At 42.8% G+C, this 20306-nt stretch overlaps 1 protein-coding gene across 1 annotated transcript in view; it reads left to right on the top strand.

Moving 5' to 3' along the window:
- Window positions 1–20306, top strand: part of MYO3B (myosin IIIB) — a 471877-nt gene that overhangs the window by 280650 nt on the left and 170921 nt on the right. The window contains exons 23-24 of the mRNA XM_057747118.1: window positions 986–1074; window positions 2807–2936. Coding sequence (XP_057603101.1) covers window positions 986–1074; window positions 2807–2936 — 219 coding nt within the window. The remainder of the gene's footprint in view (window positions 1–985; window positions 1075–2806; window positions 2937–20306) is intronic.

The raw sequence follows: 20306 nt of genomic DNA, 5'->3' as shown, positions 1-20306 counted from the left end.
TTCTGCAAATGGAAATACCTTTACCCTATGTCAGTATCATTTTTACACCTCTGCCCCCTTATTTCCTGTAACCAATACTTGATTCCCTTCCTTTTTCATGCCCTTCTCTCACATCTCCACCTGGACCCCCAGCCATCTCTAGTCCAAGCTTGTATAGAAGCCCCTGCTGGTCTCCTGGCTTTCAGGCTCGTATTCTCCCCCTTCTACCCTGGACATCCCAGCTAATTTAGTCTTCCTAAAGCCACCTTTTCATTAGGTTGCCATTGTCTCTGAAGTGATGATAAAACACCTCTTCCTGGCATTCAAGGCCCTGTATGCTTTACCCCATATCTCCTGACTTCCTTCTCCTTCTTTGTGAATCTTCAATATTGCACATGGTCCTGTCTCTCACTTGTATTGTGAGATCCTTGGACAACAAAACCCCAACCCTTGCATCCCTTTACTACTTAGCACAGTTCCTCACACAGAGTAGGCTGTCAGTCACAGCAGTAGCAAAATTGTTTGTAGAGGGAGGAGCAGGAAGGTTCAAGCCTTTTTCCCAGGTGGAAAATTGATTTGTGAGAGAGATTCACTTCTAGAAGTTGAGATTTTCACCCTCAAGTGGCTTCCTTTTTTCTATAAAATTGTTGCAAGTTGCCAAGAGGAGTATAAACCGGGGTTATGCCTTCCATGGGATATCTTCATGCTTCCAAAGCTAATTGGCTCGTCTTCTGGTGTCATCAGTGTTCATGCTAGAAGTTCTCAGAGCAGAATATTAGATCTTAGGGGACAGACTGACACTAAAGACAACACGAAACAACCAAATGAGGACTCAATTGTAAATGCCTATCAAATGAGGGCTCTTTCTCCATCGCTGTACATATAAGAATGATATCAAGCTACCCTGCACTTCCTTATTCTGAGTCACCATGATCTCATAAGCATGTTTTTGTCTGAAGGACCAAACTGTTCAGATTGTAACATTTAAACATGAAAATCCACACAGATAAATTTGAAGATAATCTCCGATGCAAATACTTCTGGAGGCCCAAAGGAATGGATCTGCGCTTTGGCATTCGGCACTATGCTGGAAAGGTGAGATATGTCAATTATTAAACCTGAACTTGACAAGGGGTAAGTGTCCATGGTACCGTGTTTGTGGCGCTCACGAAACTGCTTGCAGATTTCTTTCTCCTTTGAACTCTTCTTGCATACCTAATCATCACTCCCAAACTTTCTCAGTGGTGTTGCTCACAGAAAGCTGCCCCTGGCAAAGAAGCAGTTTCTCGCTGGGGTGGTCCACAGAGCTGCCACCTGCTTCTCACCTGGCGTTTGGCCTCGAAGTGATAGCTCTCCGGAGAGAAAACATATTATAGCTTTTGCAGCGTTTTAGGGGTGAACGTTCACATTCAAAAGCCGTTTGGAGATGTGCAGGTAACAGAGGAGGGCTGATACCACAGTGGGACTCAATTTTCAGCACTTTGCAGCACAAGTGTATGTCTACAGGGCCCCAAAAATGTCTAGACGAAAAGGGGAAAGAAGCTCACTTCATCATCCAGATATTACGCTTTTACAGCAGTAAGTGAAGTTTCCACTTTTCATCCATCGTGCCTCAGTCTCAATTTCAAGTTCCTGAAGCGGATTAGTGAGCGATTCAGGAAATTCTCTCCCCCGCTAGCCAACAATTCACTGCTCAGGTTACTCTCGAAGGAGCCGTGTGAATTATGGCTAACTGGTTCCGGCAGGTTCTGCTGAGGCTCTGGGTCCAGAAAGTGGGTAGGAGTTCAATAAAAGGCATTTTGGATTATTTTGTTGATTTAAGACGTATTGAAATTATCTTTCACATTCATTTCATGGCGTGGAAATTGATTTTACCTGACTGGAGGTTGGTTGAAAGGCAGTCTAATACAAGTGTAGAGGTGGGTTTTCCCTCCACATAGTACATGATGGTATCTATTTTGGATCTTTGCTAGAAATTGTAATCCAGTTTTTGCTCTTCAAGACTTTATTTACCTTAGCGTAGAAGCCTGATGATGTGTGACGTCTACCCTGATCCCTGCGTCCCCATTCTTCTCTGCTCTTCTGCCTTCCATTCCTGTCCCCTTCCTCGCACCTCTCTTCCCACCTCTCTGTCCTTTTACACCTATTTCCTACCCAGCCCTCTTCTTCCCTCTTTCTCCCTCTTGTCCTTTCTTGATTTTAAGGGGAAAAAAAGGATCTTTTTCCTTCTGGGCTCTGTGTCCTTCCTGAAGTCATTTGTTACTCAACACATTTCTTTGGATCATTTCTTAAAATTTTTCTGACCTGAATCCCCTCTCTCCTGAGAACCGAGAACTGCTCGGAATCCCTGAGCCATCACTCAGGTACCACGAGTCCCTTGGGAAGAGTGAGGGTGCAGTGGTTGTGAGCATGGAGCCAAACTGCCCAGGTTGGGATGCCTGCCCACCCCTAGTGACATGTGTGACCATGGGCACATTATTCAGCCTCTCTCTAAGCCTGTTTGCCCACACTGAAATGGAGATAGTAACAGTGTTAAGCTCGTAGCATGGATGCTTCCCGTCTTGTGAGTACCCAATATAATTATTCTGATGTGTTGTATCTTTGATAGGACTCTCTTCAAACAACAATTGAACAAGAGGTTAAGATAAACTGGCCTCTCAAAAATTTCAATTTTCCCCCTTACCTGGTGGTCTGGATTTAAAAGCATGGTTGTGTCAAGATGAGTTCTATACAGAGGTCGATTAATGACTGACATGGGACGATGTGCCAGTGTTACCAGTGATGGGGATGGTATCAGCTCACTTGCAATTTGTTATTCACATTGCAGGTATTATATGATGCTTCTGGGGTTCTTGAGAAAAACAGAGACACTCTCCCTGCCGATGTGGTTGTCATACTGAGGACGTCGGAAAACCAGCTTCTTCAGCAACTCTTCTCAATCCCTTTGACCAAAACAGGTACTGGAACCTCCCTGACAGCCCTGGGCCTCATGCTTTTACAAGCCCTGCTGGGGTTTTCCAGCTCATATCTAAATCCTGCCAGGGCTGCACTACTAACATTTTGAACTTTGAACAGGTATAAAGGTCTATTCAGCTAAGTTCAACAAAAGGAAAATGGTTTGTTTCTTTTGTGTCTAATTGCACAGCATCAGCCTATATGTACATGTGTGTACACACACACACACAAACACATGCACACACACCTTCTATAACATCAGCTCTTAGACTTCTCATTTTCCCCACCTTTTTCTATTTATAAAAGCATATGTTGGGAATTCCCTGGCGGTCCAGTGGTTAGGCCTCCACGATTCCACTACGGAGGACACAGGTTCAATCCCTGGTCAGGGAACTAAGATCCCACAAGCTGTGCAGTGCATCCGGTAAAAATAAATAAATAAATAAAAGCAGATGTTATCATCAGTTTATGCTACACACTCTAGGATGGTCTCAGTTTACCTAGAATTATTCGGAAGATTGTTTCTATTTATGTATGATTTCAAGTAATGAGAGTGAGGCCAGTCAAAGTCATCCAATCATGGGGTCCTTAAAGGTCACCTGGTCCAACTTCCCACCTAGTCATTGATCCCAACCCACCACTCTCCTAACCAACTTGGAACAGGTCTATCATTGGCCTATATACACAGCCTTTGTCTACTTACAGTCAACTTCTGTGTAGTTTCTCAGTCAGTCCTCCTGCAGAAGCAGGAAGCTAGAGCCAAAAAGTGGAACATCCTAGTCTTTGCTGTCTCATCAAGTGGATCCTAATTGGGTCAAGCTCCTTGGATTTATTTGGGATTCTGCTGCCTTTGGCTGGGCAGCAGACTCGATCTTCCCATAGCTCTCCTCTCAAGGGCTTTATGTATTTGAGGGTATGTCTGGAAACAGCTGCAGATATGCTTTTAAGAAAGGAGGCAGAAGAACCTCTTTATCACTGTTCATAATTTCTTTTTCTTTCCACATCCCTCGTGAAGTCATTGGCAGTGTGTCCAGCCTGGGGCCTCTGCAAGCCAAAAGAGTGTATTTGCCACGTCTGAATTTTAGCAGCATGCAGAGGGATGAAAAGCTTGCTTAAGGAAAAAGTCCTAGACTGCAGCCTTTGCTTCATCTTTGCTTTGAAACCAGATTCTTAACATTTTTTCAAACATGCTCCTTCAGAGGAAAATAATAGCGTGCCCATTGGAAGGCTGCCCTCCAGCTGCTTCTCCAGGCCCTCTGCTTGGGCACAGCCAGGTCTGATTCATTATCAGCTTCTGGAAGGGTGGGCCTTGTGGGCAGAGCTGGGGCTCCCTCAGCAGACACTGAGCTGTATCGACTCACTAGGTGACTGTGTAGAGGCAAAGACATGACCATTTTTAATAGGAGGCGTCCTCTTTGAAATAAAGTATATCCAAGTGACTTGTTAGCTAGCATTTATACCCTCCCATAAATATGAGTAATGACTTGTCAAATCTGTTCACAACTTTGGAATTTCTGATTTTATTTTGCCAACCTTTAGCAAAATAAAAACGTTTGCAGTCTAGGCCACTGGGTGGCACTGTGCAAGAAGTCAGGCTCTGCAGCCAGCCTGCGGTCGCCCTTCAGCACCCAGAAGCCGGGAAGAAACAAGAACAAAGAGGCAGCCTCCGCTTCTTGTTTTTGCTTTTCTCTGAAAGAACTTTCCTCCTGTCTTAAAATTCGCTCTGAATCTTGCCTTGAAACTGCACCCCACATCACCTGGAAGAAACAAAATGAAAACTAAGAAAACGTGTTTTCCCGACAAGCTTCCTTGTATTCCTGAGTTGTACATGATGCATAATAATTTCCTTCGAAATCCTTAGCTTTCTTTTCTCCGCGTTTTGAGTATAATTAAGAAGCCACGAATACCCATGAAAACTAGTAAGCATGATTCTGTTTTCTTTTTTTGAAATTATTTGTGGAAAAATGCCTTCAATCAACAAACATTTATGGAAGAACTACTAATAATGAGGCCTTGGATAGTCAGGAAAGGGGAGTATAGAGATAAGGAGAATGTGGCTTTACCCTAAAAGCAACTGGGACTTTCTTTTACCTTCACTTTCTATCTAGAATTGGACGCTAATTTATCTCCTTATGACGATATTTGCTTTCAGACCTCAGTTTTAAAAAGACTGTGTGTCCTATGTTGAAGGTCAGAAATTAATTAAGCTTCTAAAGTTTAAAAGCTCCACATTCTGTAGTTTTTGGTTTTATTATATTTCAGCCTTTGAAAGTGGGAAAACCTTACTGGACAGAAATAGGTTGTATTGCCTTTGCTGAAAATGCAAATACTTGTTTCCAGCACGTACCCTTTAAGAAGGGCGATATAGCTGTCCATCTCAGCATTGTGGCTGGAAGCAAGGTCCCACGCACCCTAGCATTCTGGAAAAGAATATGCTAATATTTTCAGCTCATGAGAAACTATTTTCTTGGTCATTTTAACTTTTATTTATTCTGCTTCAGACTCTTAAATACTTCAATTGGGCACTAGTTCAGTGAGTGTAGATATTATAGGCAATTACTTTACAAACTTCTCTTAGGGGATGAAGTACAGAGAGGAAGGAGAAAGGTCAAAGTTGGGAGGCCTTGGAGACTATTATCCCCAAACTTTATTTTATTTTTAAAAAATTTTATTTATTAGCTGTGCTGGGCGTGCGAGGTTTCTGTAGTTGCAGAGAGCAGGGGATATTCTTCATTGCAGTGTGCAGGCTTCTCATTGCAGAGACTTCTTTTGTTGTGGAGCATGAGCTCTAGGCGCACGGGCTTCAGTAGTTGCGGCACGTGGGCTCAGTAGTTGTGGCTCGCGGGCTCTAGAGCTCAGGCTCAGGAGTTGTGGCACACAGGCTTAGTTGCTCCGCGGCATGTGGGATCTTCCCAGACCAGGGATCGAACCTGTGTCCCCTGCATTGGCAGGTAGATTCTTAACCACTGTGCCACCATGGAAGCCCAAACCCCAAACATTAAGAAGAGGTCCAGTGTTGGGCTCTTCAATTTCAAGAGGAGAGGCCCCTATGGGATGTTGGCAGTGCTGGGGCTCCTGGGCTTCGTGGTGGCTGCACAGATATTTGCTTTATAATATTCATTATGCTGTGTATTTATATTTTGTACACTTTTCTGCACATGCAGTCTATTTCACAATAATACTTTTTTTCCGCAGAAGATAGAGAAGGTATCTGAAAATGCAAAGAAAAACTTTAAATTTCTTTATCTAAGGTGTCCTGTCCAGTTAAGTTGAAGTGTCCTGGTAGCCAAACTTCTGCTGTCCTTTGCTTTCAAATACAGGTGTCAGAGAGCCTCTGGCTGACACTCCTTGAAAAAGTCAGCCTTCTCTTCTAGACAGGTGACAATCGCTTCATTAGTGGATATCAAACAGAAATATTGACCCTGGGTTTAATCTCTTATCAAGGTTGAGAGGATTAACCTCTGGGTGCATTTGTGTAAAACCATGATATAAAATCAGAGAGAGTAACCCAGTTGGCATTTTCCTGTTTCCTGTACCCACCTTCCTGTTCACACTGTACATCCTCAAACACTAAAAAGGGTAAAAAACGTGGAGCGTGAGGTCACGAGGCCCAGGGTCGTCAGCTTCCCCCAGGGTGCTGCAGCCCCCTTGCCAGCAGCTGTTTCTGTGGACACCCAGCTGCGCCTGGCAGTGGAGATGCCTCTGCCTGAAGGGCACGCGCTCTCCTTCCAAGATGCCCAGTGACCATCGGGTAAATGCAGGCAGCTGTGGTCAGTACGGATCCTCTCTGTTCCCTTCTTTGCTTTTGTGACCACTCTTTGGCTACTTCAGACGTGATGCAATTTTCTTTGTAATCCTTCCTATCAATAGGAAATTCTCTGAAGATTTTATATGTGAAAATTTGATGTGACAGCAACACAGCTTTCCACCTCTTCAAACTGAATGATCGAGGTAGAAAAACATTAAAAGGAAAGACATTATAACAAGGTTTCACAGCCTATTTTCCTGTTGGGAGAATGTTCCACTTGCTATAAGTAAACTAGAGAAAAGTTCAAAAGGCTCAGGGGAGGAAAGAGAAGAGGAGGTTTCAAAAGGAACTTGAAAAATCCATTTCTGCCTTTGAATCATGAATTCTGACTTTCCAATAGGAGCTTGGGGTTTCAAAGGAGTTAGGAACTTGGGAGAAACTAGAAAAAAAAACAAGAGTAGCACAGAGGGGATATCCTCTGAGCCTCAAAGTCTGGTTTTGGTTCAGAATCTGGAAATGAGTTATGTCTCCATTTGCTGCCTTCTATCCAAGGGCTCTCTGGTTTCTCTCTTGGAATTTGATTCACAGTAAAAACTCAACAGTAGGAACCTCCCCGGTGGTCCAGTGATTAAGACTCTGCCTTCCAATGCAGGGGGCATGGGTTTGATCCCTGGTCAGGGAACTAAGGTCCCACATGCCTCCAGGTGCAGAAAAGAAAAAAGCAGTTAAGTCTCTCTACCTTGACTTCCATTGGCTCCCTTTTATATTTGGATGGGGAAGGGGCAAGATGAACCTCTACATTGTATCTGCAAAGCACTGTAACACCTTCACTGCTGAAATCCTTGCTGTTCATTGTCTGGTCCTGCCTCTGTAACTCCCTAAATAAACAGCATTAAACTCTTGAGAGGCTGCTTTTCAGTAGCCATCTCTCAGAGTTCTCATTTTCCACTCGTGGCGGCTCCTTCATGCCGGCAGTTCAGCACATGAGTGAGGCAAGAGGAGCTGACTCTCAGCGGCAGAGTTCCAGGTCCAGGCACGGACAGTGCGTAGCTTTTCCTGAAATGGAGGAAGGTGCAAACAAGCCAACCCTGTTAGGGAGCTCTGGCAAGTCACTGCCTCCTCGTACAGAGGCCTGCCTCTTTCTTCTAATTTGGGAATGCACCTCAGTTAACAGATAATATGTATTTATCAGCTTTCTAGATATGGTACTATGCATAGCTGCTTTCTAGAAGAAATAAAATCCCAGCCAGAATAGTCAGTGACAGATAAACAGTGCCAAATCCTAAAATGTATAAGGGATGCACGACAGGCATATAAATCAATAAATGGGGGAAATATAAGCACTGTACCTATACAAGTAAAAGTAGAAGGAAAAGTCATGGAAATATCATGGGTCAGTGTGGGGAAAGAGTTCTTTTAACTAAGAAAGTTTTCTTGGTAGAGATTTTTTTTTAAATAGGAGACTATAGAAAAATTGAGTGTAAAGTCTGGTGTAAAGAGGCATTCTACACCAGGGTCCATAGCCCTGGAAAGAAGAGGGAGGTGGAAGTGGGATGAGTGAATAGAACCAGGAGGGAGGGACTCAGGGCAGAGGGAGGGAAGCAGGATGCAAAGATGGTGGTGGGCTCTGGATGCTGATCCAAAATGCTACGAGTGGTCAGGGTGGGCTCCTGAAAGGAGCAGCTTCAGGGTGAGGAAGAAAAACTTGAAGAGGGTGTTAAAGACTAACTGGAGAGAAGCAGGGTGCCCTCAAGGAGTCTGTATGAAGTTGTGTGTGAATAGATGCTCAATAAATACTTTTATGTTCTACATTTAGACCTAGCATCCTTTCTGAGTTAATTTTGGTATAAGCTGTGAGGTTGAGCTTCATTTTTTTCATAAGTATGTCCAGTTATTCCAAAACCATTTCTTGAAATGACTGTCCTTTCTCCATTGATTGCTTTTACCTTTGTCAAAAACCAGATGGTTTTACGTGTGTGGGTCTGTTTCATCGGTCTGTGTGTCTAACTCTTCACCGGAACCACGCTGTCTTCACTCTTGTAGCTTTACAGTAAATCTTAAAAGCAGGTAGTGTGATTCCCTCAGCTTTATTCTTCTTTTCCAGAATTGTTTAGGCTATTCCAGTTCCTTTGCCTTTACATATAAATTGTAAAAGCAGCTTGTCTATACCTGTAGAAAGTCCTGCTGGGATTCTGATTGCAGTTGCATGAAATCTATAGATCAACTTGGGAAAAAACTGGCATCTTTACTATGTTGTCTTTCAATCCATGAACATAGTATGTCTACTTATTTGGATCTTGTTTGATTTCTTTAATCAGTATTTTGTTTTCAGCATACAGATCCTGTACATGTTTTGTTAGATTTATATCTAAGTATTTCAGTTTTTGGATCTAGTATAATTTTGTTGTTGTTCTTATTGTTTTTGGCTGTTCAGTGCTAGTGTATAGAAGTACCATAGATTTTTTTTGGATTGGCCTTGTCTCTCACAACCTTGCTGAACTCACTTGTTAGTTCTAAGAGTTTTGTTTGATTTTATTTTTGTTTTTGTAGATTTATTGGGATTTTCTGCATAGACAGTCATGCTGTCTGTACATAAGAACCCCTTTAGTTCTCTTTCCAATCTTATACCTTTTATTTGTTTGTTTGTTTGTTTGTTTTTGCCTTATTTGAGTGGCTGTGACTTGCAGTATACAGTTGAGTAGAAGTGGTGAGAGGAGACATCTAGCTTTGTTCCAGATCTTGGGGGAAAAGCATTCAGTTTTTCACCGTTAAGTATGCTGTGAGCTGTAGTTATTATGTAGGTACCCTTTCACTTGCTATTCCCTCTATCTGGAATCTGTTTCCCCAAGTCGCACCCATGGCTAGCTTCTTCCCTTTCTTCAGGTCTTTTCTTTCCTGGCTACCCTAATAAAAATTTCAACCTACTCCATATTTATAAACCCATTTCCTGTTGTGCTTTTTTTCCTTCGCACTTATGTCTACCTTACATACGATATACACCTCGCTTCTTTGTTTATTGTCTGTCTTCCTCCACTGTAATCCAAGTTCCAAGGTGGCAGGGATTTTTGTCTGGTTTGTGCATTACTGTCTCCTCAAAGTTTTAACGATACCTGGCATACGGTGGCCACGGTCTGTATATTTGCTGAGTAAATGAATGGATGGTTGAACCATATCTACCCATCCGCCTGCGTCTGTTCCCATTTTGTTTTCCTCCTCATCTAAACGGCTAAACTACCCCTGCCCTCCTTGCGGGCCGCTGTCCGCTTGCCCTCTGCACTGCTTGCGTCTCGCCGTCATGAGGGCTTTCATCCTGCAGTTACGCCCCCTCCCTCGGCATCAGCTCTTTATTGCTCTTAACGTGATCGTTCTCATCAACACAGTATCTTCCGTCTTTTTGACTCCTTGTCATGGGTTGAACTGTGGTCCCCCTCGCCAAAAAAAAATGTTGGATCCTAACCTCTAGGACCTCAGAATGGGACTTTATTTGGAAATAGGGCCTTTACAAAAGCAGTCAAGGTGTTGGGTGGGCCAAAAAGTTCATTCGGGTTTTTCCACACGATGTTACAGAAAAACCCAAATGAACTTTTTGGCCAATCCCGTATAATGGAGTCACCAAGATGCGCCCTACACCAATATGACCAGTGTCCTTATTAAAAAGAAACATTTGGATAGAGTCACACAGAGAATGTCCTGTGAAGATGAAATCAGAGAGTGGGGTGGTGCCTCTATAGCAGCTCTCACCAGAATCTCCTAACCAGGCTCTGTTTCTGCTCTTGCATCATACAGCCTGACAGCTAAACTGCCACCTTTCTAAAAATATAAATCTGATCACGTTGCTGCCCAGTGTAAAGCCTCCCATGGCTCCACATCACACCTAGAATGAAATCCAAGCTCCTTTCTTTGTCTGAAACTCTTACGTGATCCGTCCGTGCCTGCCTCTCTGTTCCCAAATCTTTGAACTCTACCCCTCACTCTCCGCCTTCACTCTGTTCCTCAGATAGTCCAAGCCTTTCCCTGACTCGGACCAGCTGCTCACTCTGCCTGGCACATTTTTTGCCCAGATCTTTACAGGTCTATCCTCGTGATCCAGAATTTAGCTTAAATGTCACTTCCAAAGGGAGGCCTTCTCTGTCCACCCAGTGGTTGGTGGCCCTGTGCTTCCCCACACACTCTGTCACATCACCCAGTTTAACCGTCTCCATCGGGAACTGACATGATCCGCTCTCTCTTCTGCTACCCGCCCTCCACCCACCATGCCTAATGCGTCGTAAGTCCTGGTAAATATGTGTCACATCACTCAGTAACTCCTGCAAGGTAGAGAAACTAAAGCTAAAATCCAAGTCTTGACTCCTACTCTGTATTAGTTTCCTAGGGCTGACATCATAAGGCACCACAAACAAAAAGTGGCTTAAACAAAAGAAATTTATCGTCTCACAGTGATGGAGAGGAGAAGTCCAACATCAGGTGTTTGCAGGTGTGGTGTCTTCTGAGGCCTCTCTCCTCGGCTTGGAGTTGTCTGTCTTCTCAGGGGTCTCACATGGTCACTGCTTGGTCTGTGTGTGTACTGTCTGTGTTCTAATTGCCTCTTCTTATACTATACCAGTTATATTGAATTGGGGCCTACCTCTATGACCTCATTTGCCCTTAATCACCTCTTAAAGGTCCTATCGCCAGTTGTGGTCACCTTCTGAGAGGCTGGGAGTTAGGACTGCCGCATATGAATTTGGTGGGGGAGGGGGCTTCAGTTCAGCCCATAACAAATCACTCATTGCTGAGGGAGCTGTGGCAGGTGAGCCTGCCTGCTTCGCGGGGTGGGGGTGGGGGGCTCGACACCGCCTTTCCCCATGAAGCCCAGGGGCTGCTCTGTCCAGCCAGCGAGTTCGCAGCCCCACCCTCTCCCCTTGCCTCCCTCCCTCCTCCCACACCTGAGGAGCTAGCCCAGCGCGGAGGGCTGAGAGAGAAGACCCCTTCACGCCATGAAGGTATCCGTCCAGCCCGGAGGGAAAGAAACAGTGGGAAAAAGACCTTTGACTTGAGATGGTAGTAAAGGTTAAAAATAAATAAGAATGAATCTTCGAAACCAAAAGTAATCTTTAGTAACAGAAAATATCTGAAAATCTGTGAAATGGGGCTGCAATCTAGTGAAGGGAGCTGGCCTCCTCACAGAAAGGTGAGGGGTCAGCATGGGTGGGGAAGTTACAGGAAAAAGTGAAACTGTTTCTTGTTTATCCCTAATGAGCTGAGATGCCTCAATATGCTGATTTCATGCTCAAGGCACAGGAGAGAACCACAAAGCAGGTTCTGCAGGTGCGACCCCTGGGAGGCTGGCAGAGTCCATCACTAGCTCAGAAATCCTCCCAGCAGCAGCCCAGAGCGGGTGAGAGACAGAGTCTTGTCTCAGGACCAGGGCAAATGATACCAAGGGTTACTCGTAAAGAGTGGAAATAATTAGTTAATTATTTAATATTTAATTATGTAATCACTTAGTTAATAATTAACTAATTATTAAAATAGTTAATCACATGGGCTTCTCATCTTTAACAACCTACCATCAGAGCTGTGCAATTCAGCACTCTGGTCTACCCAGCTGTGCAGCTGTGCCTCATGCAACATCTTGTCTACTTGGGCAGACTATAAGCTTCATGAGAACAAAGACCGTGTCTTCTGTTTCATTGATATGCAGAACACAGGACTGTTCACAGTACTTCGCTGCTCCATGCCATTACCCAGGCTAATTGTGCTCTGGGATTATTTCTGTCCCACACTCCCACCCTCATCACCACACCTTCTATCCCTGCCCCTTCCCTGCCTCCTAATACTTTTTTTTTTTTTTTTTTGCCTCCAGAACTCAGCTCTAGCATCCCCTCCTCCAGGAAGTTTTTGGTTTGGGTTGGATGAAATCCCTGGCGCCACTGGCATGTAAGCTCCACGAGGACAGGATTTTGTCCACTTAGTAAGCTCCCCGTTCTAGCTCTTGGAGAGACGCCTGGCACATAGGAGGTGCTCAGGAGAGCTTATCTGTTCAAGCAGGGAGTGTGCTTTATAAACGGAATTTCCCTGTGGTCTTGAGAGCACTTGAAACACACCAGAAATGTATGTGGGTAATCCTAATTGATGGTGCTGGCGGGGAGCCCACCAGCATCAGAGATTTATTTTAACAAGTTGTGAAATTCAGAGCTCCATCTAGAACTCTGTATGCTGAATCTGGAGAGACAAGTGTGGAGCCCTGTTAGGACTCAGGTGCCAGAGAAGCGCAGATAGAATTGCAGCTCCTCCAGCATCTGAGATTGATTGCTGGTCCCCTTGCTTGGGTGAGGTGGGCAGGGTGGGGGCTTTCCCAGAAGCAAGGAGCACACACATGCTTAACGTACAGACTGTACTTTCCTGGGAAGCATGCGATCCACATACTCAGAAACGCGGCCGCCCTGGGGACTCTAGGTGCATGTGTGGTCACACTCCCTTCCATTACTGCCACAGCCAACTAGGAGGCCTAGCCCAGAGGCCTCTGCTGCCCCTGTGAGGTTCCTGAGCAACAGCGTCCCCTTCTGCCCTTTGATAGGCTAGAGGAGGAGGCGGAGGGTCCTGGCAATAGCTGGACCGTTCTGGGAGAAACCTCACACCTTCCTGCATCTCCCTTTGTTAATGGTTTTCGGCCCTTGTCTAGAAGAATCTTTGATTTTCTTCCTTAGGCTTGTTGAGGACAAAATGTGTGTGTGTGTGGTTGTGGAGGGAAGAGAGCATCTCTTGAAATTCTTGCTTTGATTTTCTTTTCTAACCCTGAATGCCTTTAGGTTTTGAGTTTGTATTCTCCAAGTAGTTTTGTTGTTGTTGTTTTGGGGTTGTTTTGTTTGTTTGTTTGTTTGCTTGTTTGTCTTTTTGTTCAGATGTAAGCAGCTTCAAAACTTCTTTCCTTTTGAAAAGTCTACCTGCAGTTTGTTCAACCCTGTCAGCAGTGGTGGAGTAAAGAGCCATGGACTGTAAGTCAGGAGGCAGGCTGAGATTGACCTGGGTTGGTACTTTGCAGCAGGTTTAATTCAGTTCTCTGAACCAGCTTCGCATCTGTAAAGTGAGGGCTTTGCGTGAAGAAGAACCTCTCAATTAGAAGGAAGCTTAAGATCAAACAGACCAACCTCTAGTAATCCCTAGGCCAAACTTTCAGTCTGGAGTTACTGTGGTTTGAAAGCTCTCACAGGGTTTTCTTTTGTTCGCTGGTCTATTGCACCATGCTGTCCAGTGTGAAATAAAGTGTTCTATTAGCCACATTTTAAAAAGTAAAAAGAAACAGATTGTCTTAGTCCATTTGGGCTGCTAACAAAACACCACAGAGTGGGTGGCTAATAAACAACAGAAATTTATTTCTCACAGTTCCGGAGGCTGAGAAGTCCAAGATCAAGGCACCAACAGATTTGATGCCTGATGAGGGACCACTTCCTGGTTGGCTGTCTTTTCACTGTGTCTTCAGATGGCAGAAGGGGCAAGGGAGCTCTCTGGGGCCTCTTTTATTAGGACATTAATCCCATTGATGAGGGCTCTGCCTTTGTGAATCACCTAATTAGCTCCCAAAGGCCCTACCTCCAAATACCATCACATTGGGGGTTAGAATTTAGTATATGAATTTGTTCGGGGGTGGGAGACACAAACATTTAGTTTACAATACAGACAACATTAATTTTACTAATATATCTTTACTCAACATATCAAAATATTATCATTCAACATGTCATCAATATAAAAATTATTGAGATATCTTACCTTTTTATTTTTTTTTAACTAAGTCTTTGAAATTGATGTGTATGTTTTACTTACAACACATCTCAGTTCGGACTAGCCACATTTCATGCATTCTGCAGCTACCACATTGAATAACGTGGCTACAGAGACTTGCTGCCCTGGCCACAGATGTGCCTTATTCCTGCTCTCAAAGAGAATTGCAGAAATGCCAAAGAGCCCTTCTTGTTGGTCCTTCCAAAGGAAATAAATTCTTGTTTCTTCATAAAATAATATTTTACTGCATTCAGACTTCAGCCTATTTCCCAGTGTGTGAGAAAATCATTGTTCTGGATTTGCAGGGTACCAGCACAAGCCTGTTAAAGGTTCCCTAGGCTCCCTTCGCAGAGACAGAAAGGTCCCATATTATCAGTATCAAGAACAATGTTTTCCCAAGTGTGTTTCATGAAACTCTAGGTTTGTGGAATGTGATGAAGTGTGAGGTGAAGAAGAGATTTCCACGGTCAAAAAGTGTGGGGAATACTAAGTGTGAAATTCTACTGAGTATCTTTACTGCAGAAATGCCAAGAGGTGGCTCTCCGGTACAGGGCTTCTGAAACCAGTAAGATGTTTTTTTGCGAAAAGCATCTTGAGGGTCAGGAGTCAGATGGGACTCATTGAGCCAGTGCTGATCAGAAAATCTTCTCCCTGAGCCTTTCTTTTCCAGGGCAATCTTCCAGTGTGCATCTTAAATCTGTTTCCAAAAGTTCCTCATGCTTTCCTAGCTCTAGGGACCCTGTTGCTGCTATGTCCTTGAAAAACAAAAAGTAAAATAACCTTCACTAATGAGTTGTAATAATGGCTCTAATATTGGGAAAGTATCTGTTGTGAATCAGATCCATTATTTTTCCTCAACACATTTTAATACTTCTTTCATAGCTCCTAAATGTGACAGAGAATGTACATTTTATTTTTAAGTGGCAGTACAGTTTAGGGCCACTTTATTTTATTTCTTTAATGATCTTGTCAAGTACAGCAAATATGGCAGCTTTGATTTTTCAAATGGTCAGAAATGCAAGAAAAACAAATTCTGCTTCTCTCACCAGCATCTTTTTCATTCACAGAGAAGAAATATGTTCCCATTTAAGATGAAAGGTTCTTTGCATTTATTTCATAGCTCATATTGAGGAAAAGTCTCAAGGCCATTTACGGTTTATTAATTCATCCCACTACAAAATCTCTTTATAATGGGGCTTTCAGGTCATCTTCCCCCACCCCCCTTACTAAAAGATAACTCCAGGCACTTCAAATCAAGTGAATTAGAAACAAAGCCATCATAATTATAATCTCTCTACTTAGAAATGGATCACAACTTAACGCTTTTTTCCCCAGGAATTTGGGTCATGTTAATAAAAACTGTATTTTTCTCTTTAGAACACAAGATCAGCTTCTAACAGTCTGGTCCATATGTTAGAAGCATATAAAAGTTAATCATTTTGCTCTGGTGCCAGCGTGTTGTGTGCGAAGAGAAGCTGTAAACCACAGCTGTGTGGAGTAACAATTGTGAACTTTACTGGCTCGCACATGTGAGATGTCAGTAAGCTAAATAAAATGTCACTTAACTTTACTGGAGAGTTGGAAGTGGGAGAGGAGCACTAAGATTTTATTAAGGTTTGCATTTAGTAGAGTGATTCCATTCTTTACGTTTCACAAGGATAGTTCAAGTTACACAAAACCTAGATCAACTGTTTTCCAGATGAATAGGTCTGGCTTAGCCACAGGGAGAGCGATTGCTGGGTAATCAGTGAGAACTGTGTGCGGTTGACCTGCTTTGGTGTGTAAATAACTAAAAAATTTAGACATCATCCAAAATCAATTGGGTTCAATCAGTTTGGTCAGGCAGCAGTCCCCTCAGTTACTCAGTGGTCTTCCTTGAATATGAACAGAAACCATGAAACAACCACAGAATCTTTAATTAGGCCATCCTAGTTGATGGGCTCTCTCAGTCTCACTGCTCAGTGCTCTGCACGGCAGGTATCTGATCTTGGGCCATCGGCTTGTATACTTTTTGCTGCCATTTCCTCTCTTGGTGAACTGGGGACACGGCTTACGGTGTTGTATTAAATAATTCATTCTACACACTCAGCATAGTATCTACTACATTGTAAACTTCAATAAACGTTAGTGTTTAAGTATCGTTAACTCTGATCTGGAGCAGAGGGACAAATGTAGGGCAAAATAAGTGGATTTCTACGTGTATTCCCTATCTCTGATGAATTTTTTTAAAAGACAGTAGATAATATTTTAGAGTACTATGGGTTCTCATCTCTCCCACCCTCCTTTCTTCCTTCCTTCCTTCCTTTCTTTCGAGAGTTTGTGATTTCTTTGTTTTAAAAATGGTACCTTAAGAATATAAACAGGAAAGAATAAAATAAACCCTCAAACCTTAAATCCTCAGTTTATTTTCTATTCTATCATCCAACCCAACATTTAACGAGTTCTAGGCAATAGAAAATTGGATAATCTATAAAATTCTGATTAACCGAAACTCCTAATTAATAACATTTTATAGATCTCAAACTATATGCTAAAGAGATGGTCACTAAGCTGAGTCAAGTGATTCAGCTTAAACTAAAACTCTGTGGCCAACTAGGGCCTCTAAAGACTCCACGTGGCTCTAATCAGATCTCCTATACCAGTGACATCTGCATCTTCACTCGCCACTGAAACTCTGTTAACTATAAATTTAACAGGAACACTCTATTCCCAAAACTCAATAAACATTCATCCAGCCTTCTGGATGATGAAACCCAGATACTAAGAAGGCAAGCAACTCATTCAACCCCTCCTAACAAGTAAATGACAGAGCTGAAACAGACCCCAGGTGTTTCGACTCTAGAACTCACAATTTTAACCACTTCATCTCTGCAATCCAGGCCTCAAATAGCTTGAGCAAAGATTCTGAAATATGAAGGGAGAGTGGTATGGCCAGAGACCAGCAAAAAGTTCAGGGTACATGGAGGGAAGTGAGGTGAGCTGAGACCTGCTGCTAGAAGGGCATTGGATGTCATGTTAAATAAAATTTAATGCCACACAATGTATTCATTCACTCATTCATTCAGTTATATTTATTGAGTGCCTACTATGTGCTAGGTTAATTGTGCTAAACACTAGGTATAAAGTGTTAAGTAGAATGGACTTAGTGCCTGCCCTAATGGAGCTTAGACTCCAGTGAGGTGTCACAGACAAAATGTTAATTAGATTCATGGGTAGATTTCAGTGTCATATCAAGGAACATCTTTGGCTTTGATGAGGGATTCTCTAGAAACATTTAAATCCTGAATCTATTTCATTCAGGCTTATTACTCATTCATGGTGCTACTGAATATACTAACTCTGTAGGATGGCCGACAGTCAATTGCTATTTCTTTGGAATAATGAGCCATAGTGTTGTTGGATGACTGAAGGAAGAATCTGTGATACTGAAGTTTTCCAAGAGATGGTAGATATGATCCATATATAAAAGGCAAGGATCTACTATGTATAAAATAGACAACTAATAAGGACCTACTATATAGCACAGGGAGCTCTACTCAATATTCTGTAATAAGCAATATGGGAAAAGAATCAGAAAAAGAATGGAGACATATCTATATCTTCTATATGGTGATATATCTTCTAGCAGGTGCTAAAGAAGTATTTTTTTAATTAATCAATGGTAATAGAAATACTTAGTGCCTGACTTCAGAGACCATGTGACCTATATAAGGAAACAAATCATTTCCAAAGATAAATACCAATAGGAGGTAAAATATTTGCATTGACTTAAAAGGACTCAGATACAAGTGCACTGATTAGCTGCAGCCTCTAGAATTAGCATAGAACTGTGATGCTTGTAGAGTTTCTTCATTAGCGGAATCTTTTTTGTTGGCCTTTATTCTCAATAGGGTCTATTCTTTAAAAGAAAAATCAGTAATTGCATCCCAAGTCTGTAGGATAAGACTTTAATTTAGGAAGCTTTGGAAATTAAGCAGTTATTCTGGATCCTGTGTCAGTGCCATAAAGCCAAGTTCTCAAAAAAGCAATGCCTGTACTTAAATAAAACTTACGTTAACCACATCCTTCAACACCATAACACCTACCACGTTCAGTAGAAGAATCTTTCTGGTCAATGCCATTTTATGAACTGGTAAAAACAAACAAATTTGGGGGGTGGGAGGGAGAGAGAAGAGAGAAAAGAGAGAAATATGTGGTGTGTCTGTGTCCAAGAAAACCTGTGGCAGCATAGCTCAGATATGAGTCACGCTGGCCGGTTAGGCATGTTATAAGCTTTGTTTCCTGTAGAGTGTTTCCTTTCTGAGTATGCCTGTCCTTATTTTCTGGATTCTTAAGCTGCTACAGTTTTTATCGAAGATATACACCCAAATGTTCAGACTGCGTCCTTTAAAAGGGTGCTAGGTGATATGAAATAGTCATTCCTTGAAAGAAAGCAAAAGAATTGGTACATGGGAAAATTATACTTGGATACCTACAGACCTAAAGTTAACCTTGAAGGCTTTCAGAGTCTCAGTCAAGAAAGAAAGGTTTACATAAGTGATGATTGCCTTCATATTAGCACCCAGCTTTTCAAAATGACTGGTATTTGCTAATATCCAATCTGAAGGACGTGTAATTTTTTACTAGGAGAATCCATATTATGAAGAAGTTGAAGATGAGCACATTTGAAGCTGCAGAACACGTTTTGGGACTCAGTAAAGCATAGGGTTTTCTGTCTTGCGCAGAAAATTCAGCAAGAGGCAGAGCGACAGGTAAGGAAGGAGTGTATTAGAATAGGACGCTTGTGAGAGACACAGGCAGGCAGGCAAGGGAGTGCCACCCTGAGAACTTAGTGGGCTGCAATTTTATAATCAAAGGAAAAGTGGGGAGGAGGAAAAGACCACCTTCTTTTTCATTCTTCAGTAGACTTCAGACTTCCATCGTCAGCTCTTCCTCCGTGTCGGGCAGGGGAGTTTTTTGTCCCTACATGGTCACACTGGGATTGTCATGGCACTACAGAAATGGCCCAAAAGGCTGGTAACATATACTAAAATGTGCTAAATCATCTCAGGTTTTAGTATAATGTCATCTTTTGCTATATTTTTGTTTTTAGTGCGTGCAGAGGAACATGTCCTAGGAATCATTAACTTACTGACCTCACTGGGCGGGATGTGGGTCTCATGCCACTATTGTATTGTTTGGGGGCATGTCTCATGCTTCTGTTGCATGGTTTCGTGGCTAAGCAAGCCCACTTGGTTTAGTCGTTAAGCCAGGACTGCTTTCTTGTGTGATCATTCACTTACAGGGGTGTCCTATATTTTTTCCTCTACTTACAATCCCCTCGTGGGATTAACTATTTAAACACATACTTTGTTCCTTTACTCTGTCCCTATCACCTTGAATTGCTTAATATTAAAACCATTGCTGGGGGAGGGAGCAAAAAACTGTACCTCTGTTCCCTCACTCATGTTCTAAGGAAAAAGAGTGATATACAAATTAGAGACCTGAATAAGCTCACTTTAGCCACAATAGCAAGGGAGGCAGGAGGAGTAACTGGAAACTGAGCCGTTGTTAGTTACTCATGGTGATCAGCTGTGAAAAGAGTGTTGGCCAATTAAATATCCAGGCCTCTGTCAAATCATTGCATAGGTTTCCTCCATGTATCTACGCTGCACTGTCATCAACACCCCCCGCCCCCACCCCACTTTGGTTGCCTGCCAAACTAAGAAATAACACGTCATGCAGATTTTAGTTTTATCCTCTTTATGTTGTGCTTTCTTATTTTCCCCATCTCCGCAATCTCTTAAAGATGTATTTCACAACCGGAGATACACCTTCAGACCTGAATGGAAGCCCAACACTTCAACCATTTTCCCTCCAG

This window comes from Hippopotamus amphibius, chromosome 8 (assembly GCF_030028045.1).
Source record: "Hippopotamus amphibius kiboko isolate mHipAmp2 chromosome 8, mHipAmp2.hap2, whole genome shotgun sequence".
In the NCBI taxonomy this organism is placed as follows: Eukaryota; Metazoa; Chordata; class Mammalia; order Artiodactyla; family Hippopotamidae; genus Hippopotamus; species Hippopotamus amphibius.
The sequence above is the reverse complement of the archived record's forward strand: the minus strand, read 5'-3'. Positions and strand labels throughout refer to the sequence as shown.